This window comes from Mustela lutreola, chromosome 5, assembly GCF_030435805.1.
Source record: "Mustela lutreola isolate mMusLut2 chromosome 5, mMusLut2.pri, whole genome shotgun sequence".
NCBI lineage: Eukaryota > Metazoa > Chordata > Mammalia > Carnivora > Mustelidae > Mustela > Mustela lutreola.
In genome coordinates, this window is record NC_081294.1 from 59,729,448 (window position 1) to 59,752,653 (window position 23,206).

The following is a 23,206-nucleotide window of genomic DNA, read 5'->3' on the forward strand; positions in this document are numbered from 1 at the left end:
GATGTTGTTTTCTGATCTCTTTGCTTTCATCAAATTAATTGTCCGTTCCTTTGCAATGGCTTAGATACAAGGTTGTAGATACTGTCTGGGAGAGCAGTCTGGCTTTGAATGGTAATAAGGGATGGAGGCATACAGTGGCTGTTCTTGGAAAACTAGGAAGTGATATGTGTGTGTGTGTGTGTGAAGGTTTGCTAACCTGTGAAGGGGTGTTAACTTAATTTAGAATGTTTGCTTGGGATGTTTAAAGTACATACTAGAAAAATGCAAACATTCTCAGACTTGTTGGAAGGTCATAGTTTAGCCAAATATTGCCACTTTGAATTCAGCATAAAACATCCGAATGTCAGGACTGAAAGGGACCATAGGGACCATCTAATTAAAAGCCCTCATTTTTCACATGAGGAAACTCAAAGGCCAGAAATGATTTATTTGCTCAAGACCAGGCCGTGACACTCACTGTGCATTGGGAAATAACTACTTCTCCTTTTCACTTACAGAGCTAAATAAAAAGTCATCCTAAGATGGTAGAAAATACAGCATTCTCTGCTGAAAGAAATAAATTATCCAAAATTTAAATGGAAGTTCATTAAAAATCATTCTTCTTGTTTATGATGAATAGTTTTTGTCCTCCCTAAATGTCTAGACATTCAATAGTTTTTGTCCCCATAGTGATTAGGAAATTGACTTAACATAGGAGATACAAAAAATAGAGTAAAAAAGGTAAACAATTGATAAGACTGCCTATTTACACACTCCTATACCAGAAACCTTCTCCAGGACTCCCTTTTTCGAGGGGATATTTTACACTAAGATAAAGGGCATTTTCTGTGAGTGGTCCAGAAACTTGTGTTAACTGATGAAAAGACATGGTCCTGTGATTCCCAAGCATAAGGAGTTGACATTTCACTGAGAAAATGCTCAAGGTCCTAGGCCCCAAGTATAGAGGCCTCCTGACTTGTGTTTCCAACACCTCTTTACCTCCCAGTTCCTTGTTAGGATGAAATCCCAGGATTCCACTAGAGAGAAAGAGATTTTAAAAAGAAGACACAGACAATACAGTTGGGCTTCAGATTGCTTAGGCTCTCACTGCCTTTCTTCTCCAAAATAGAAAAGCAATAGAGAAAGCTCAACTGTATATTTTAGACAGACACAATTAGATGCCATCACCTGAAATGTCTGCTTTTGACCACTTTCCTATCATGCTACTGAAAGTGGACTGCCAGCTACGGGAGCAACGATCTTTCTAGTAATAACAGTAATAAGCCCTTGGATTTGTACAGAGGCTTGCAGTTATAAAGGCATTCACAAAAATGAGCTTATTTGCTCTTCATGGCCACTCGTAATAAGGGTAATTGTCCCCACTCCACAGATGGGGCAACTGAGCCTGAGGCAGTTGAATGGGCATCAATCTTGGGGATCTTGACTTTATGTTTAGCACATTTACCACTACGTAATTTTTCTCATCTACCGCTATACAAATCTACTTTACTGTAGCAACCATACACACCTCCCACCCCCACCCCACCGCTGCTAGAAGGAAATGATGTACTTAGTAATGAACGCAAAGTGCTTAGCACAGTTCTTGATACCCAGGACATGCTTGGCATGTGAGAGCCACCGTTGAGGAAGAGGCGGTGTGGTGGATTGACGTCCCGAGGCTTGGGATCAGAAAGATCTGGATTGGAGTCCTGAGTCTGACCTCTCTGGCTCGCTGAAAATGTTTAAAGCGAAACTAGGTCACATGGCTTAGCATTCCTGAGGACACGGACACCTGCCTCACAAGGCGGAACTGTGAAATGAGATGCAGACACCACGCAGAGCTTAGCGCCGTGTCAACACTCAGTGTGCAGTAAGGGTAGGGCATTCAATGTGATTTGCTCACAGACCTTCTTGTGCAGAAAGAAAGCAATGTCTGCCTTGGAACCAGATGTTAACATTTCATAGTTAAACACCTTGTTTTAATTTTTAGGTTTCAGGTATTCAAAGGCCTCCTGTTTTTGCCTCTCACTTGGCTCTCTGTGTCTAAGAGAGTTTACAAGAGTGCCCTGTGGCCCCCACAGCTTCTGTGCTCCACAGCAGAGGCCTTGGTTTTGGCCAGGTACCTGTATATGATGCACGCCGTGTTCTGGCAGGTACTGCAATTGTTGAGATCTTGGCCAGTTCGATAAAAGTTGCGCCTGCAGGAGAGAGCATTTGCTGGATGAGTCCATGGACAAAATCCCCATGGGATGCACACATTCTAGCTACTGGTTTCGTACAGCATAGCATTAACCCTCTTATCAGTAGCAATGCTCTAGAGTTGCATAACAAATAAAGAAACAAGAAACCTGTGATAATAGGACCTCACTTTTCTAGAGGGCATTATAAATGTTTAAGCACTTTTGTTATCTGAGGTTTTCTTCATGCTGACAATAAGTCGGTGAGATGAGTCAGTTACTTTTACCCCCACCAACAGTGAGGGAAACTGAGGGACCTTGCATATAGAAGGGAGATTATTAAAACCCCAGACTGTTTTGTTCAAAGCGTTTCTACCTAACACCACAGTGCTTCTTTCTTATAAGGCAATGTTGGGTCTGATTCATATCAGCAAATACCACTTAATAACTTCTTCCTTCTCCTGCCCTTTTGTTGATTAGCTTTACTCATTCCTTCTTCCCAGGCTTTGGGGGGGCATTTTTCAAAGGACAAGAATTCTACACCTAAGCAAACCACTGCCTTCCCCTCCCCAGACTGGTGCTGAGTCACCCAGGAAAGTATTTTGTTAACTTTTTCTCTTTGCAGAATTGTGATCTCATTTCAGTTCCTATTTAGTGGATCAGGGACGGACTGGCCAAATCCATCGACGTGGTCAGTGGGGGGGAAGGTCAATGGTAACCTCAAGTTCCTTGTAAAAAGCACACAGATAACTAAAATCCTGTGCAAATACCGCAACTTGCTGGAAGGATGGAATGGGGGAAGTAGCCGTGTGCTCTCATCTTCTGCGGTCATTTACTATCTGCCCCCCCCTTTATAAAAACACTTTTTGATCCTGTTGTTTTGTTGCCCCCCTTTCTCCGGTCTCTTGATATCTGGACACCAAAACAAATAACAATGGAAATCCACCAAAACCTAGAAAGGAACGAAACCACAGAACCTCAAAGACTTTGGAGGCATTATATTAACAGGAACCGGTGCTCTCTCTGCCCCTGTCCTGGCAAAAGGCGTAACCCAGTAGTTTTCAATAGAAACACGTTCACCTTACCCTTCTGTGAGAGCTCGAGCTTTCTCCAAGTCCTGAATTACATTCAAAAGGACTTTAATCTTCTCCTGGTTCGAGAGCAGCGATTCCTCCACGGACTGCAGCCGGCCTTGGAGGTCCCAGAGCTCCCCCTGTGCCAGGTGAACTGGATTAATCCCACTCGTCTCTCTGTCCCTCTGAAGTTTGGTCTCCCTTCTTGGAGGAGGAGATGGGAGGTGATTGCTCCCCGAACCATTCTGAAACTCCATGGTGTCTGACTGGGTGGGGTTCTTTGTCGTCTGCTCCTGACACGTGGGGGCAGAAATTGACACGCCGTTAGTTTTGAGTGACAGCAGATCCTGGTGATCGTTACTTGACGAAGAGCAGTCTGAAGCCCCTCCCGAATGGGCGGGCTGGCTGCGAGAGCCTGGTGAGGGGGAGCTGTGAGTCCGTGGAGGTGACGGAATACACGTTTCCTTTGATGGAGACGACAGTGGGCCAAGGTCTTTGTCCTCAGCATTGTCTTTGGGCAAAAGCAATTCAGGTTTAAGTTTCCCCATGCCTGGTGTGTGATTGGCATCGCTGGTGGCATTTAAGCAGGGAGGGGATCTTTCTGAATCTGAGAGTGGCACTGTTCTCGCATCTCCGGGACACACGTCCACCAAAGGATATACGGAGTTGCTCAGGTCACCTGACCTGTCCGGACTGAAAGTGGACTTTCTAGCTGCCCAGATAGGACTGTGGTAAATATCATCTGGGACCTGAATGGCAGCAGTTGCTTTCTCTGAGGCCTTCCAAGTCCCTGCTTCCAAGCATACACTAATAGGCCCATTGCTTTGCACCTTGGACATTCTAGGAGGAAACGGGTGGGACACTTTGACTCTTCGAGGCCCATCCTCAAGATGCTGAGCCAATCTTAAGTAGGCAAGGTCCGAGGATACAATGTCCTGTTCGGAGAGGTTGCCGTTGACCTGGATGGCACTTGGGGAGGCTGTTGGCATTTCTACCAGGGACTTGCTGGCTGTGAGTCTCTTCCTTTTGAAAACTGGGAAATGCTTCCTGAGACTGGGGGAGGTTTGGATCGCAATGTTCTGAAAGCCCCCTGCCTTCTGGGGCCTGGGGAAGGAGAGTGAGTAGGTGGGGAGGTGATGGTGCCTGGAGGCCTGAGTCTTGCCCATCACAGCTGGGTCCTCAGAAGCTTGCACATCCACCTCAGCTAGGCCAGGTGGAGTCTTACTGGTCCCATCTTCCTTAAACCGTACCTGCTGAGATTTGCTCCTGCGATGATGAGGTTGTTTCACGAACTCCACTGACTCTAGGCTGTTACGCTTTAGAAGCACAGGCCGCACTTTCATATTTTGCTGGGCCATTGAGCCTCAGTTAGAAAGACTGGGACCATACACTTCTCCGGGGCACATTTCCTTAGGTCTTTGGAGCAGCATCTAATGATAGCATCTCAGACTTAGAGATCTGCCAGCCAGGATGAAGTGGTCCTCTCCTCTGTGTATAGGAAGCTCCGTTGGCCATTCCCAGCCAGTAGATTCTCCTTGGGAGCTATTCGTAATGCTTCCCCTGCAGTTAAAATACTATTTCATCACGGTGATAATTGCCACTTAGATAAACAACGAGTTAGGCTAATCATTAAACATCTCATCTACCAAGAGAGCTGGTGGGCTGTTTATCCAGAGAGGCTGGCAGGCAGTTCTGATCCTGGAAGAAGCTTGCTGTCTTGAACAAAAAGACAACAAAAGTACCATTTAGGGGATAGCGCCAGACTCCCAGTGTGTGAATTCCAAAAGAAACCTGCTACGTCCAGAGCATACGGCTTCCTTTCCCGAAGCATCAATTTCCGCTGTAAAACTGTAGGAAACTTAAGCACATCTACTTTCTGTAACATGTAAACTGGTGGGGAAATCAGTGACTTGGGGGCTGGATTCTTTGACGATACATGATGTCCCTAAGGGAACATCCCCATTTGTGTCAATCACAAGTTCCTCCTTTGGGACCATTGCTTTCTTTCATGCTGTTTCCCTGTTCATCACAAAACCCAGTGGGCTGTGACCAGGATAGGACTGAGGCATCCGAAGGCATTCAGAGGGCAGAATCCCTGTTGGAGTGTCTTGGCTGAAGCTCACATGTAGGCAATGTGAACGCCGTCCACAGCTCTGGAAATCTGAGCGAGAACTGAGCTCACTTGGCCTCAGGGCAGGAGTCTGAGGCCAGGCAGTCTCGCCAGCAAGTGGGAAGCGTCTGGAAAGAAAGAGAGAAGTGTTGCAACTGAGAAGGCAGTTCAGACCTGGGTTTCTCTCCTAATACCAGCACCTTGACCAAGTCCATTAGGGTGGCTTTTCTAGGAGTAAGTCAGCTGACCCCTTTTTCTGTTCCCCTAGTGAGCCAGCCACATTGTGGCTGTAAGACCTTGAAACAAAATGCCTGACTGCTTGGACTGTTTCCTCCTCCCACTCCCAGGCATCACCCAGTGAACTTTCATTCATCTTTGAAGTCCCAGCTTATATGCCACTTCCTCAGGGAACCTTTCCAAGGACTCCTCCCTCATACACACGTTCAGTGCTAGACCACAGCAGGGCCCCTCCAGTACCTTCTCTGCACATCCTTCATAACACAGACTGCAGCCATCCCGAAAGAATCATCTGCGTCTGCATTTATTTAGTGTGCAGCTTCCCCACTAACCTGTAGGCTCAGTAGGACAGGGACTGGAGGCTTTTTTTTTTTTTTTTTTTAAACTGCTTGGGTATTTCCAGCCTGCTTCTAGGCTCACTTTGGGTATATAATGAGCATCTGTTGAGAAAGTGGATGGCTGAATAAAAGGCAGATCCCTTGGAAGCCATGGAGGGCTGGGTGTGGTGAGGGGGTCCTACAGCATCCTGGCAGCGCAACAGGGCAGTGAGTTACCTCTGCTTTCACTGCAGGGTTTACCTAAGAACAAGATTTTCCCCTAATGTCTTCATTTTTCAATTGCTTTCCAGGCGATGAAGGTGCATAAAATTATCCACGGAAGATGTACCTTGTAGCGAAAACAGTTACCATTTATTGAATACTTATTTTTGCCATACTGAGGACTTTACATGCATTAATCATAACAGTTCACATTTTAGAAGTGCTGTTCTAGGCACTTTCCAAGCCATAGCTCATTCATTCCCTACCCTAGAGAGGCGGATGCTATCATTATCCCCATTTTATAGCTGAAGCTGAGGCCCAGAAAGGTTAAGTAACTTGCCCAAGGACACACAGCTAGCGTGTGTCCAAAGCTAGCGTCTGAACTTACACAGTCTATGCTCTTAACTTCTACACCCCATTGCCTTTCCAATTTTAGTATATGTGCCCCCTACGTGAGCACCCCTGCCCCTTTCCAACATTGCATTATCTCACTAATCCTTACAGCATAACTGTGAGCATCGAATCCTTCTTGGACTGATGAGGAAGCTGAGGTTCAGGGAGGGTAAGTACTCCGTGAAGGAGCCAAGATGTGAACCGGGGAGTCTGTGATTCCAAAGCCTGTGTTCTTCCCCTCGATGTTTTAAATTTGTCCCCTTGGGATCTGCCTGCATTGTGAGGCAGGCTATACCAGTGATTTGAGAACAGAGTTTGAGGAAGTGTGCAGGTCTGGAGAGGTACAGGGGACTGTCCCCTGCACTTGCCATAGTAAAGAAAACCTGATTTCTAGAAGTCGAGTGGATCCCACAGCACCGGACTAGGCAAGTGCGAATGACACCCGGGTTGATTAAAGGATTTTACAGGACAATAAAAGTGCTAAGTACTGGGATTATCTTGGAGATAGTCGGCTGGAGATCATTCCAGCCAGGAATTATTAGATATGCCCATGGCAGTTTCGGTTTTTTTGGGCTCCCAGCTACCTTGAGAAAGACCAGCTAAGCCTGTGAGGCTGCGGCAGTTGAGTGGCCTGTCCGAAAGGGAATAGGACCCATCTGTAATGCTAATGAGTTATCAAGTTGTCAGGAGCCTTACAATTACTCCTCACATTCTGAATGTACCTTAGACCTGAGTTAAAACCCTTGTCCCTTCCTGGCTGAAGGGTTTGGGGGTAATACTTACCCTCTCTGAGCCTCTTTTTTTTTTTAATCTGTAAAATACAGATGATGCTCATAGCATAGATACTCACAGATACACGGGTCTAATGGGAGAAGTCAATGAGACATTTATGCAAATCTCTCAGTGCAAAGATCAGCATGCAGTAAGCGGTCAGTATGGGTTCATTATTGCTCTGAACACTGTCGTCCTCATCTGCAGCCAGGTTTCCGTGTTTGGGGTGCCAGAACAACTCGCCACAGCTTTTCCCAGAGCAGGCAGAGCCACTCATGGGACAGAATGGACAGAGTTTGGGGCAACCATCTCACACTTGCCTCACCTCTCTGAAGAGTGGGGTTGGCGTCTGAGAACGGCAGCACCCCATAGCTCTCTGGGGAGTTAGCCCTGCCGGTGATGGGCTCCTACACCACTCTGTAGGACGGTCCTGAACAACTCCACTTTCACAATCAGTTTTATGTTTTTCAAAGACTGCAGAATTTTTAGGTCTTAGAAAACTCCAGTTGTCTGTCCCTTCATTATTTGACTAAGTCCTCTCTGCATCATCCTCTTCATGCAGTAAGTAAGCCTGTCGGGTTACTAGTAGTGACAGGCAGCTCGCTACTGAATCTCATAGTAGATAATAATTATCGTTATTAATGGTTCCAAATATGGATTTAAAACTTATTATAACCATGCACTGTGTTATTGACATTTATTCCTTAAAATGGCCTTCTGTGTATGATCCCCATTCTGCAGAATGAGCAGTTAAGACTTGTCAGGTTAAGTCACCTACCTGCCTGAAACCACACAGCTCATACACGAAATGTTTGTGCTGCAGAGCCTAGATATTTTGATAATCTACTTTTGTGGATTTCTTTGCCTAATTGTCCACTGCTTCCTTACTCTCCCTAACTATTCATTCTGGATGAATGTTAGCACTTCATTCTGGATAACTTAACTCACTTAGGCTACAATTGTGTGAAGCTGGTTTTCATAAGAGCTAATATTTATTGAACACTGGTGATGTGCTAGACATTGTGTAGGTGCCTTTCATTTAGTCCTTGACCCTTACCACAATTCTAGAAGCAGGTGCTATCTGCTTTTATCTGCTATTATTTTATAAATGAGGACACTGAGGCACAAGAGGTACTTTGCCCCATCACTCACCTAGTAAATGACAGAGCTAATATTCAAACCTAAGGACTGACCTTGGAGCTCGGGCTCCAAACCACTGGCCTTTCCTGACTCCTACAGGACTGGGGAAGGATGAAGCTTCTTGTGTAAGGCTGTCAGACAGTTTCAAAATCCCTCCACATTTTTCTTCTGAAAGTCTGCCATTATTCTGGTTTAGCCCTGCCTTTTCTCCAGAAAATTTATATACCCTTGAGATGTTTGCACTTGATCTTTAAAAACCATTCGTTTTCCATTTTCAAGGATATTACATAGTCATTGTGTAAAAATTCAAATAATGTAGATAATTTTAAAGGAGGAAAAAAAAGCACCTGGAATCTCACCACCCAGAAAGAGCCACTCTGTACCACCAATCTGGTGATGTTCATTCTAGGCAACTTGCTGGTAACATCTGCAACATTCATTGTGTGCCTCTTACATACACATGCAGGTTTATAGAAGCCTTTTTTTGTTTGTTTGTTTGACTGAACAACATGGAGAAAGTTCCATGTTATGGCATGTAGATTCACACCGTTCTTTTAGGTAGGCTAATAGGACTCTGCTGTCTGGTTATCTGGTTGGTTAACCATGACCTATTTGAATAGTATTTAATAGTATTTTTTATAAATATTTAATATTTAGGTTGTTTCAAAGTAGTTGGTTTTATTAATGCTGTAAATAACATTTTAAAAGTATGTGAACCTTGAAATTATTTCCTTGGAATAAATTCCTAGAACAAGAATTAGGAGGTCAAGGTATATGTATACATATATATATACATATATATATGTATACATATATGTATATATGTATATATATATGTATACATATACCTTGACCTCCTAATTCTTGTATATGTATATTCTTATATATGTATATATATATATGTATATATATATGTATATATATGTATATATATGTATATATATTATTGATATTACCGCTCTTCCTAATAGTAAGTTCTAGTGCCATGTACCCCATCATTACTACATACGAAGGCCTTTTTACCTGAGTCTCTTTGTTGCCGTGTTTGGTAAATTTCAGATGATTTTTTTCATTACTGTCAAATTGGGGAGGAATTGCATCTCACTATTCTCATAATGAAATTTATTTAAGATTGGGCATTTTTCCATATGTCTATTGGTTTATGTTACATTTGGAATGAAAAGTGACAATTTGAATAATTAAGTCAATGTAGAAACTGCTGTGTCCTAGACATAACCTAGGAAGCTTAGCAAATATAAAAATTTCCACTTTTAAAAAATGAAGAGTTATATATCCAATTCTTCTGCCCCCAGTACCCATTGTGACCTTTGCACAGATATGTCCCAGAGAGTACACCTGGCGAAAGGGAATGACCCTCTGTAGGCTTCAGGTCTCACAGACTCCCAGTGGCCGTTAATTGATAGGGAGTTCCCTAGCCCTCAGTGGTTAGGGCTTAATTAATGTCTTGTCTGGAGTCCAGAATCACTCCCCAGAGATAGTTTCAGTAGTCTGTTGCACACCCAGTGGCTAGGAGTTATTGCTGATCTTTGCAACACTTTATTCTCTCCTCCCTTGACTATTTATGTACTGAACACACACTGACTGTTTATGTTCCAGCCATGCCTTTGGGTAGTCCTTGCAAAATAAATGCCCATTTAGTAGGCACAGCAAGATTTAGTACTATCTATGTAGATCAGAAACTTCAGACTTACTCTAGAATAGACTCCCAGTCCTCTTCTCTGCCATGTAATTAAGCTCTACAATAAAGAGTAAAGAAAAAAAAAAAAGCTAGGCTTTAGCTGATGATAGACTTGAGCTAGAATCTTCCATTTTCTGACTGTTAGCCTGGAACAAGTGACTTGGCCTTTGTAAAACCACGCAGAATTGTTGTGAGGATTAAATGAGATTATCTATATAAAACGGTCAGCATAGTCAATATTAGCTCTTCAGATAGATCCCAACTGGAGACCATGGGGTACATGTGAGTGGGCTTTGGCTCACTTACTTTTCCTTGGGAGAGTAAACTGAGGTAAATATACGGGAGGAAATGTGCAATAATAATATTCCCAGAAATCCTATCCATCGCCCTGCCACCTCCCGTGCTTTCTATACCACTTTGGCATTGCACTCGTCTCCCTGTGTAGTGACTATCCGCTGGCCTTCAGCTTCCCCAACTCAACTGCAGGCTCCCTGAGATCAGAAGGTGGTCATACTCTACTTTGAACCCTCTTCTTTATCTCCAGCTTGACACAGAACAGGTGTTTCCTTCTTGTCAAGCAATAAATATAATCCCATATTACCTAGTTTGCTTTAGGTTCTATGGCATGGAATAGCTGTTGTCATGGAATACATATTTGTACAACTAATTAATTAGGAGTGAATTAATTAATTCACTTACAAATTGCTTTCCCTTTTAATGATATATTATCAATGATATATCATGAGTAGTTCTCTGTCTGCCCTTTAGGGTACTATATTTGCTCTATTTATGACTCAGATTGAATTTGGTTATACTTACTGAGGACACATTTTGACCCGGGGACTATGATAAACCTTGTAGAGATTACAATAAAAAGTAACACTTGATTCCCATTTAGTACTAAGGAGATCCCTGATAATGTAGCCTCATGTGGAATGAATCCCTTGGAAATGCTACAAAAATGGTGTACAGAGTTGGGGATGACTTGGAGGAAGATATTTGATTCCTTTTATATTTTCAAATCCTGCTTCAAGTATCAAGGGACTTTACATTTTAAACAGGGTTAGACTTTCTCCTCTAGGCTGGGAGTCAGCAGGTTTTTGTTGTTGTTGTTGTCTTTTTTTTTTTTTTTCCCTCTCTCTAAAGGTCCAGATAGTGAATGTTTTCAGCTTTCCTGGCCACACAGTCTCTGTTGCCACTGCTCACCAGCCATTATGGTAGGAAAACTGTCGCAGACAATATGCCCACAATGGCTATAACTGTATTCTAGTAAAACTTCATTTATAAGACTGGCGGTAGAACAGAATTGGCCTGAGGGGCAGGACATAGTTTTCCAACCCCTGCTTTAGGCAATGGGGAGTATGGGTGGGTTTTGAGCAGGAGGTGCTTGATTAGATTTTTGTTTTCCAGAAAAGTTTCTAGCTGCTGACATGTTGCCATCTCCTTTCACCTTCTGTACTTAGAGTACCCTTACTGTTTATACCACACTTTACCACTTACAAAGCATTTTCAAATCCCACATAATCCCCGCTAGGAAGGTTGGGAATCATTACCCATGTTTTAAGGAAGAGGAATCAGTTCTAGAAGAGTTAGATGGTTTGTCCTAAGTTACAGAGGTGGAACTAAAACCCCAAATCCTCTGATGCCAGCTTGGGGCAATAGTGGAGACCCCTGACCTCCATCTGCCCACTCTATTTGGCCAGCCAGATATCTATTTTATGTGTTGGTTATTTTCCTCCAGCTGAAGGGTACATTCTTAAAAGAAAGTAATATATCTCATAGTCCTTTTATATTCTGCAAAGTATGAGGCCAAGATTTTGGGGAAGACACTTAAGAAATAATTACTGATCACTCACCACTGGATCTTGTGGTTCTTCACATTCAAGTTTCGACTCCCTTCCATTTAAATTCAGTTAACTGCTTGGTCAGATCTGTTGGCAAGTATTACTGCTTATCCATCTGAGATTGAAGAGTTAATGTTTGTCCTTTGTTTGTCCTTCCAATTGAAAAACACCCCAGCAGGCTTCTCAGTAAGGAAAAGAGAGCTGTTTACTTTTGGGGGTCTGTCTGAGTCTGTACTTTCCCCAAATGGTCAAGAAGCCAAAGGGAATTGGCTTTCTTTTTGCCTTCTGGAATTACTAAGCATAGGTGTACTTGGGGGCAGAATTAGACACCAAAAAGCAAGATTAAGATCAAAACTCACATATTTAGAGTCTAGAAAGGTATTGGATATGTAGTGATCATGAAACCTTTTTCTCATTTCTCAATGTGCCATGTTTGACCTTTTCTCACAATTTCTGCTATTTATACCTGCGTCTCCATTATCTATCATCCGCACCACCAAAGAGAGGTCTCCGTTTTGCCCCCTTTACCATCCATCTACCACACAGCAGCCAGAGTGATATTTATGAAATTTAATCAGATCACATCAGAGCCCTTTATGAAACTCCCCAAAGATATCTACTGAATTTAGAGGAAGGTCCAAACTCTTTACAAAATCTGCAAGAATCTACATCACCAGGCCTTGACATGCATCTCATGTCATACCACTTTCACCGTTGCCTTCTATGACCTGGATCCCCCAGTCCTGGACATGTAGGATTCATTTTCATCATCTAGCCTTTGCACTGGCTGTTCATTTTGTCTGGACTACCCTTCTCCCAGATCTTTTCAAAGTGGGTCTCTAACTGATGATATCTCAGCTCCAAGAGCGTCCTCTCCAGGATGCCCTCCATAACCTCTTCTCCGTCCTTTGTGTCCTCGGTGGCCAGTACCCTATTTTTTAGGTTTTTTACATATTTGTTGATTGTGTCTTTGTTTGCATTTATGGAGAACCTCAAAAAGCATTTGCTGAATGAATGAACAAATGAATTCCTATCATTAGAGTCTTCAGAGAATCATTCAACTTTACAAATAGAACAGAGAACTTTAACCTTTTGATCTTAAGGACCATTTAATTCAATGGTTTTCAGATCTTCTTTAGCAGTGAAATCATATTTCTAAATCCAGCTTAAGCCCAATCCCGATATCTGAGACAGAATAAAGCTAAGCTGTTCTGGAGAAGGGGGTTGCAGTGCTCCTCCATTCATTCTGAGTCAGGAATCCTAGGGCTCAAGCAAGCCCATGTTGATAATGACTGAAGCAAACCCTCTCATTCTACAGATGGGAAAACCAGTGCTTAGAGCAGTTCTCTTCCAGCCAAAAACTCTTCAAGAAGAAAAGGGTCACTGGTTTGCATCCTAGTCCCCAGCATGGTTTCTGGCACAGAGCAAGAGCTCAGGTAACATGAGTTGAATTGTTTAGGTGACACACTGAGTTGAAGGACAAATGAATTGGGTGCCAAATCTGGAGGCTCTGATCTTCCAGTGCAGCAGTGAGAATGGTAGAGGGACCATAGCTTCTATCTAGCTAAGATTCAGGTGCCTCGCTTGGAATCAGGCATAGTGGACAAAACCAGCATTATGATCCCAAAGACCTCTCATATGGATGTAGAAGCCACTAATGCTATTATCTTGTACCTTTCCAACCCTCTGATTCCATTTGTCAAAGAAAGCAGGGAAGATAGTATTGCCATCTCCTTTTACCTCCTCTTTATTCTTAGTCTCTTTCTTCTTCCTTTCTTTTCTAGAAAATTATAACATGATGCAGGCATGCAGAACAGCATAGAGGAGAGTATAGTGAACGAAACAATGTGAACCCACACTTAGCTTCAGAGAGAAAGTGTTACACATCCAGCAGACACCTTCCTCCTCTGTTCTTTCTCCTCACTCCTTTAATCCCTTCTTCTCTTCTGTTTACTCCTCTCCTCTCTCCTGATTTCTCCCCTCATCTCCTCCCCCAACTCTCTTTGCCCTGCCACCTCTCTTGTCTTCTATATCACACTTTTTCCTCCTCGTTCTTATCGCTTCTCCCTTTCTTTTCTTCCCCATCAGCCCCTTCTTTTGCTTTCTTCTCTCCTGACTCTTTAGTGAGCGCGTGTGGGTTAGCGACTCATTCCTGTGGCTGTTCACTGTCAAGGATGGGAACTCAGCATCTCTTGGAATTGCTTCTCCTACAAATTTTAGGTTATCTGCCCTTGCAGTGATAGTTCTTTGGCCATATATCCCCCTGGCTAGAAACACTGGGTGCTTCTGCTGTTACTTCTGAAAGATCCTGTCCAGCTTGCTTTCTCTAGGGTGAAATTTTACTATAATTAGATGCAAGTGCTGGACAGTTTGTCCAGATTTTTCTCATAGAGGAAACAGCAAAAACCTGATACATCTCCATATTTTACTCAGCATTTCCAGAACATTTTTCTTTTCTTTTTTTTTTTTTAAAGATTTTATTTATTTATTTGACAGAGAGAGAGATCACAAATAGGCAGAGAGGCAGGCAGAGAGAGAGAGAAGGGGAAGCAGGTTCCCTGCTGAGCAGAGAAGCCAACGTGGGGCTCGATCCCAGGACCCAGGGATCATGAACTGAGCTGAAGGCAGAGTCTTTAACCCACTGAGCCACCCAGGTGCCCCTCCAGAACATTTTTCTGATATCTCTCCCTGCATTTCTATTTCTCTATATTACTGGGGACATTTTCTACCACTTTTCAGGTTATACTCTGTTGACTTTGAAGAATTTGACTTATTCTTCCTGGGACCAGACACTGGGAAAACTGCCTGCTCGGACATAAGGGAGAATGTGGACCCTTTTGGAATTATCATTAGAGGAATAATTCTATATGTCAGCAGGGAGTGGAGGTTCAGGGTTGAGTGATTATGCCTCACCTCCTTTATCAGCTCAAGGCCAGAAAAGCCAACAAATAGACCATTGATTTGCATTCCTATAAACAGATTCATTCATAGGGTATAGTTGACTCAGGTCACTTCTAGGTTTTTTTTCAATGTTGAGACTTTGATACTTCCTATTTCAGTAGTGAGGGGCGATGATCTAGTGGCAGTGAAAGGCAAGAAACTCCTTCCCCATTAGTAGCACCTTCTTTGGTTCTGTGGCAGCTGGGAACTCTGTTACCCTCTTATAGTCTGAGATTTCATTTGGCAATTTCATCCTGCAGGTTATCTACAGCTGTTATGAATAAATTGGAAAAGTCTTCCCATTCCAAAAAGATTTATGTTCCTGTGTAAACCCATCCAACACATTTGGTTGATTAAAATGCTTGTACTTAGACTAAAATAAGAATGGCTCCAGTGACCCTTCCACACTCTTTAGTAGCAATGCTAATGTTTTCACAGTGTTTTCAGATTTACCAGCCAATTTTGGCCTTACAACAAGTTCTGCCAAGACCAGGCATTATCACTTCCATTTTGCAGATGAGGAAACTGTAGAAGGAAAGATTTGACCAAGAAGAGTGTGGTCTGGCAGTACCCAAAGACCTCAAACCTTTATTAGATCAGGGAGCTTCCCTGGTGCCTGGAAGAAATTGAGTGACAACCAGAGCTGCCTTGAGTGAGGGCCAGCAGAAGCAAACTACAGCCTGGGCTTGCCAGGGACCCCACTTCTGATATATACACATACACCACACACCCACCAAGAATAATTGTCAAGCCTTGGACTCTGCAGTGCTCCATCCACTGTGGTACTGCAAAGTGTTGGCAGTCAACTGCAATGAAGGCTTTTCCACTTCTGGATCCCTGCCTACACTGCAGAATTTTAACAAGGAGAAGGGAAGAGGGGGAAAGTTTATGGTCTGATCTAATCACAGATGAACTGAGAGCTCAGTGGCAGCCAGTAGTTGCAAAAGCAGAGGACTTCAAAGCTGTTACAGAACACACCTTCTGTTTCTGAGGTGAGCAAATGGTGTGCCTAGCCAGTATCATGTGTGGCACCTAGTAGGTGCTCAATAAGCAATGGCCTTATTGTTCTTATTCTTACCATGACTATGACTATGCGTTGGGCCCCAGGTCACACAGAGATACACAAAATTCCAGGACCTGAAAGTCTCTGCTGCGGGCTGTAGCAAATCTCAAGTAGCACTAAGGATGGAATTAATAAAAATGAAACTTTAAGGGAAAAATGCTATCAAATGTCTCTTGTTTTATTGTTGTTCTTTGTGAGACTGGTTTTTCCCAAGGGACTAAGAAGCTCTCTATGGCTTTTTGTTGTCCATTTCCTTCTGACTCCTTCCTGGTTCTCTGTTATAGGGACCTCAGATTATTGCTAAATCCAGTATCCCTTTCTGGACTTCCCATATGCTTTCTGCTGGGGTAGTTGTGAAGCCCTGTCTGCCTCCCATACAAATCACAGGCCAGTGAGGACATATTTCATTGCCTTTCACTTGACGGGGCCATGGCATTTGCCTAAGAGAAAGGGCTTCCTTTGACACACTGATATTGGGCAAATCACAAAAGCATAAAAGCTCATGTTTCAATATCTTCTCTCTTCCTCCATCTTTCTTCTTTCTTTCTCTTCCTTTCATTAACGCTTTCCTTCCTTCCTATTCTTCTTGCAACAGCAAGGACATATGCACAGAGAGCCAGGCATTATCTTCTGGCAGCGGTCCAGCCTACACCCAGTCCAGCTCCCTGGTCACCCTCCAGGGTGGAGAATGGAGAAAGGCACTGAGCTGAATACATGCACCCCTTTCCTGAGGGCTCTCTTTAGGATGTCACTCTTTGACATCTGTACTCAACCAAGTCCCTCCCACAGTGCCTAACCTGGACAGAAGCAGCCTCCTCTTGTGCTGAGAGGAACATCGTCCTCTTCAAGTCCCCCAGTGCACCTCGCATCCCTCAGACTTCAGCCACTGCGGGTCTGGCCCTCGCTCCATGTTCTCAACTCTGACCAAAGCCCCTAGGAGTAAGGGTAACATTCTGTATTCTGGAATGGAATACTAATACTTCTTTAGTGAGACCACAAAGAGTTATTCCCATGTTTATACCTACCCTGCTGAATGACCTAGAAGAAGTCACCTAATCTCTGTGAACTCCATTTCCTTCTTTCAGAATGAGAAGAATAACTGGCTTATGGAATTAAGTATCTGGCACATAATAGGTATAGTAAGGATCAGCCAGCAGACTTCTTGGCTTCCTATCTCCCTTTTCTCCTGTTTTCCAGCCTGTGCATTGTTCCCTGGTTGTCCCACCTCACCCTTGTCTTGCCTGAACATGGACCTTTATACAAATGATGTGGTCTCAAGCCAGAGCCTGGCCACCCTCCATGATCCCAGCTGGGCCAATGCTTGGGGCTGTCCGTCTGATTCCCAGTGCTGTGTTGCTAGACAGCAGCACAGGATTGGAGGGAGTACCCAGAGTATACAGACAGACAATGAAGGAGCCAGAAACTACTGTTACTGGGGCCAGTGGTGAGCAACTCCTCAAAGCCCACATCAGTATTCCCTAGGATGAGATCCAGAAATTTTGGGCCCAGAGTTGATGTGGAATGGCTTGAAGTGGTCTGATAATTTAGTTAGTATAGCACAGTGGACAAGGACATGAATTTTGAAGACGGACTGTCTAGGTTTCAAACTGGCGCTGCTATTTTCTGAATCTATAATGTAGGGTAAATTACTTAACCTCTCTGTGCTTTAGTTTCCTTATCTATAATATGTGGCTAATAATATTACTTCATAGGATGACTGTAAGGTTTTAATTAAGTCACACTTGTAAAGCATTCAGAAAAGTGACAGTCTGTCCAGAGGCATTTAATAAATGTGGGCTCCTTTTATCATTACTAGTATCATTACTATTGGAATCATTATCATCATCATTATCAAAGTGTGAGAACCAGCAAAGCTGCTGCACATAGTGGGTGAAAGAATTGATTGATAAAATAGAGGTGGATATATGAAATAGTTTACATAAAAAATAGATACAATAAAACTGAAAGCAATAGCAATTGATAGGAGATAGGAGACAAAAATCAAATTAGGAAAGAGGAGAAAATCAAGCATAAGCTTTGCTGTGAGCTTCCTAGTAACCCACGGCAGAAAGGGAAATCCAATAAGACATGCCATTATCATGATTTAGTGCTAGGAAATATATAATATCATCACTAGAAACTTCAGCTCTAAGAAGGTCTTATCATAAGAATATTTGGTTTGATTTTTTTTTTTTTTTTGCAAATCCAAGATTTCAGGTTTCAACTCCATAAGAAAAGAGAATTATAATGAGATTTGGAAAAAGTATCATAGTAAAAATGGTTGAAGGAATGTGAGCTCTTTAACCCCCCAAAAAAGAAATGGTTGGAAGAAACATGATGTTCCCTTTGAAAACTTCACTACCACATGAAGTGGGGAGTAGCATTGTTCTGCAGTGTTTCTGAAAACAGAACCAGAACTCCATGGTGGAATATCTCAAGAATATAAGTTGAGTTTCAGCTAAAGACATAAATTCACACAAACTCAAGTAATCCAACAGTGCAGTCAAGTGACCCATGAGGTCTCTATCCATGCAAATGTTGTCTAGATGGCCAGCCTTCAGGACTATGCCGGAAGGCTCACTGCATTGTCAGGGAGCATAGCGATGGCTCCTGAAACCCTTTCTTTCATATTCTCCAAGTTTACAGAAGATGGGAACAGATTATCAAAAAGAGAGACGAGCTTGTCTCCCTCGAATGTGGATTAATGACTCCAACAAAACCATTCCCTACAAAGCTACTCACTTAGAAATCAACAGATAGTCTGGCTACCAAGTCACTTTTTAAAATTACTGTTTAAAATAAAGACTATTAGAAAATCAATTGGCTAAGCAATTGTCAGTAGATTTGGGGCAACCCTCTCCTCGTTGGAAGTGAGTATATTACCTGCCACCAACCTCCTGTATGTGTCCCAGTTAAAATCAGCACAAGGAGGTGTATATCCCCCAGGATCCCACAGCCCCAACCCAGCTCTCTTCCATCAGGGCACTTATCACCTGTGCTGCTGTCCTCTTATTCTCAGCAGAGCTCCTTTGGGCAGTGCCATCTTGTTCAGCATCATATGAGCAGTTCCAGTGGAGAGCTTGCCCCATAACAGACATCTTTAGCTTATAGTTAGGAGCATGCGTTCTAGAGTCTGACTGCCTGGGTTTGAATTATGGCTCCATCATTTACTGGCTCTGAGGTTTTCAAGACTCCGTTTCCTTATTTGTAAAATAGGATTGATCTGAGTACCCCCTGCACACTTAGACACACACACACACACACACAATTGTAGTATAAGTTAAATAAGAAAATAAAAGTTAAGCTTTTAGCATAGTGGTTGCTTAGCATATCAGGGATTGGCAAACTATTTCTATCAAGAGTCAGATAGTCAATATTTGCAATTTTCGATGGTCTCTGATACAAATATTCAGGTCTGCCATTGTAGCATGAAAGCATCCATAGATAATAATACATAAATAAATGTGCATGTTGGTATTCCAATACATCTTATTTAGACGAACAGGTTGTGGGCACAATGTTTGCAGATCTCTATAATTATATACAGCAGCAAGTCAGATGACCAGAAGGAAAATTTAAGCAACCAAAGAGGCAAACAGGAAGAAACAAGGTGATAGAATGGTGGTTTCAGTAGCAGCACCCAGTGGTTAAGGATATGGGCTATAGAGACAGGAAAACCTGGGTTTAAATCTGGTTTAGATGAATGGTATACACTCTCTGAGCCTTGGTTTCCTCATATATAAAATACAAAGTGGCAAGTAAATGGGACCTATCTCAAATGGCTGATATGTGTGGATTAAAAGAGATCATGAGACATAGTGCCAGGCGCTTAGTACAATCTCAATAAATGTGACCAATGGGAACGTTGATGGCAAAGTGACTGTTGAGCTGAAATAAATCAAATTGAGTGATGGCATCTCCTTCCCTTAAGGATGCCCAGAGAGTATGACTCATTAGGGAGAGCAAGGGCTTTTGGTCCTGAAAGTGCCTGGCATCCTGCCTTGAGCCTTCTATTTCACTGTCTGTAAATGGGATCAGTATTCCCAGCTTTCTCCCTGCAGAGGCAGCTGTAATGGGACCATGGAGGGAGATCTTGCCTAGAAATATGATGTCAAGTCGGCACCAAAATCAATGATTGCAGTCTCCCTATGTGTCAGAAAGGAGCCTTCTCAAGTGGATCTGAGAAGAGCAGTAACGGAGAATATGAATTTTTGTCCACGGCTGTACAGAGCCACTTGAAGACTCAGGATTGGAACAGGTCTGGGAAGGCCCTTGGCTTAGATTGCTTTGTTTGATATTAGTGTCTTGGAAATGGACCTCTGTGCATATCACATTTTGTTCGGGAAGATATTGCAATCAAAGATGAGGCTCACAATGTTCCTTTCCATTCCTTGTTGACACATGAAGACTGCCTAACAAATGGGTCTTCCTACTGTTCATATTGTGCTTTTTTGTTCTGTTTTGTTTTGTTTTAACTCTAAAAGATTTTATTCCTTACTTTTTTTTTTTTTAAACAGGTTTTCCAGAAAAAAAAAAAGTATCTGGACTTTTACAGCACTAATTAGTGTTATCAGGCATCTCTTCCCTAATCATATAATAATTGGTATTGATTTTCAATTTATGTCATCTCTCTCCATTAACTTCATGGGATTCTCAAAAAACTACCTATCTTTTTTTTTCCCCCAGCCCTCGAAATCATAAACCTGTTTTTCCTTTCCTTTCCCTTCCCTCCCTTCCTCCCTTTCTCCCTTCTCTCTTCCAGTTTACTTCTACCAAGCACCCAGTGTGTTCCCTGTGTGCCAAACATCATGCTGGGTATCAGGGATACCTTTAAGTTCTCAAGTCCAGAGAATGAAATGGGCAAGTTACAGACATTATGGTACGAGGCAAGCTCTAAACAAGGTCAAGCTATGCTGGAAAGCCACCTTCACTGTGCCTAATCTGTTGCTGTAGTCAGGAAATTCTTCCCGGGGAAGGGAACCTGGGCCATTCCTTTAAGGATGAGTAGGAATTCAAGTATGTGAAGAAAAGGAAGCCAGAGATTTGAGGATGTGCCTATTTTAAATAGGGAAATGAAAGTTGTTCCTTTCACCTGAACTGGTTTACTGTAGTGAGGGCAAAGTCAAGTGGCAAATATCAGAAGAAGACTGGTGGACAGGAAATATGAAGGATTCTATAGGCCAAACAGATCTTCTGGATCTTAGGTAAAGTGCACATCTATGAAGTAAACTTAAACATCGAGTGTTTCTGTTTTGGCTGTAGTTATCTCAAGAATGTTGTCTTCTTGGTTCACTATTACTAATTAGAAGCTTTAATTAAAAGTTATACATGGCTTTGATACATAGAATGATGAAATAAGTTAATCACGAATAGATAATTATAAACTATGCTGAGTGTTATGAGAAAAAAAATGGGGTCTTATGATAGAATAATAGGGAGACCAAATTTCCATCAGGGGTAAGGCAAGTGCTTTCTGAAGAAGTGACATTAAAGTTCAGGAGGGATGGTGAGCATTACCAAGGGATTATCAAGCGGTAGGCATAGAAAGAAAGTGCTCCAAGCTAAAGAGTACTCTTCATGCCAGTCTTGAGGCAAGAGGTATTGGCCTCTGTAACAGATAAATAAGGCCAATCTAGCTGGAGTCCAAGGATCAGGACAACAGTGGCCCTAAAGGGAAAAACAAGAGCAATAAGATTGGTCTGGTCCTGAAAGCCATGTGAAGTCTTTTGGTTGATTCTGAAAGCAATAAGATGATTTTAAGAGTTTTAAATGGTGTGTATTTGGGAGGAAGGGGAGAGAGAGGGAGACACCCAGAGACAGAGAGACAGGAGCACATTTGTGTTTTGAAATGACTTTTGTTGTCATCCTGAGAAGAATGGGTCGGATCAGTACAAAAGTAGAACTGGGGCGACAGCAATGTGACTATTACAGTCAACCGGGTGAGAAATGGAAGTGGTTGGACTGGATAGTAATAATGAAGATGGTGTGAATTGGATACATTTAAAAAATTATTTTGGCTAAACTTCTTAGTAGATGGGTTATTGGTGGTGGGGGGTGGGCAGTGGGGAAGATGTGGAGTGAGGAAATTAATTTGATTGGAGTTGACTTGAGTTGGAAAACAATATTCTGAGTCTCTTAGACTGATGACTTCAGCTAGGGTTTTCCAGGCCCACTTGAAGGGATTTTCCTGGATCCTCTCAGCCATGGGCTATGATGTAACCATACTGGCTTATGTCTTTTGAGAAGGAACACACCTTCTTCTTCTATGTGGTGACCATCTTGTAGGAGCCTGTGGCTCTGTGGGCAGTGATGTCTTCTCCTGCTCTCAGGTTTGGAACATGAATGGTGTGTACCATCCCAACTAAAACACCACCCTTTGGAAGAGAAAGATCACCCAGGCATCCAGTCAAGCAAACTGCTTGGTTCTCTAGCTCGCTATGCAAGATTACTAGAGGAGCCATGATTGAGATGAGACTACGTCTTTACTCACAAGGATTACACTACACTCTTTTTAGTATTTAGAAATACTAAAAAGACCTAGGAAAGTACAGGAGAGTAATAATAGATTAGTCCAGTCATGTGTTAGCTCCCTCCAAAAGGAGCTGAGGAACTGCTAAGAAGTGTCATAGGAGTGAAAAGACATGATAATAACCAGTATCACCGAACACTCACTACAGATCAGGCTCTGTTTTAAAGGTTGTAAATGTGATTCCATTTAATCCTCAGAGCTACACAGTGAGCCCCACTTTAGGAAGCTGGGGTATAGAGAAATTGAGTGACTTTTCTAGGCTCCCATAGCAGCAAATAGTACAAGAGTTTGAATCAGAAATCTGTCTCAGAGCTCATGCTCCTGGCTTCTATGTGTTTAAGTCAGGAAGAGTAGAAGGCCCATTGTGGGGAAGGCCTTGATCTGGGCTGGAAAAGTAGGAAATACTGAGTCTTAATTGCTCTATAGGCTACACGCTCCTGAAGGTCTATAGGACCACTCGGGAACTAAGGTTTTCAATGTAGTGCTGGGTGTTTTATAGAGTGGAGAGCCCTCTAAAAAGGGTTGTTCCTGCTCATGGATATATTCCTTCCTCAAATCCTTCCCAAGCACCCTTTTCTGTAGGAGATGGGACGGGTACTGAGAATATAGCAGTGAGCTGCTATATTCACAAGCTAGTGAGGAGTCATAAAAGAAAAGGGTTTTTTAACAGCTGAATAATAACCCAATGAAATCTTGCATTTGCAACAATGTG

General features: G+C 42.7%; 2 protein-coding genes across 5 annotated transcripts in view; one reads left to right on the top strand and one right to left on the bottom strand.

Annotated features, from left to right (window-relative positions):
• DOCK2 (dedicator of cytokinesis 2) overlaps positions 1-23,206 on the top strand; it is a 417,788-nt gene that overhangs the window by 223,501 nt on the left and 171,081 nt on the right. The window lies entirely within an intron of this gene.
• INSYN2B (inhibitory synaptic factor family member 2B) overlaps positions 1-23,206 on the bottom strand; it is a 116,613-nt gene that overhangs the window by 16,190 nt on the left and 77,217 nt on the right. The window contains exons 1-3 of one of the 2 annotated variants that reach the window (XM_059174272.1): positions 16,763-16,899; positions 3,242-5,467; positions 2,103-2,177 (exon numbers count right to left, since the gene is read on the bottom strand). In XM_059174272.1, the coding sequence (XP_059030255.1) occupies positions 2,103-2,177; positions 3,242-4,587 (1,421 nt within the window). In that variant the 5' untranslated portion in view covers positions 4,588-5,467; positions 16,763-16,899. Of the gene's footprint in view, positions 1-2,102; positions 2,178-3,241; positions 5,468-16,762; positions 16,900-23,206 lie in introns of those variants that run through there. The other variant, XM_059174271.1, reaches the window with a different exon arrangement.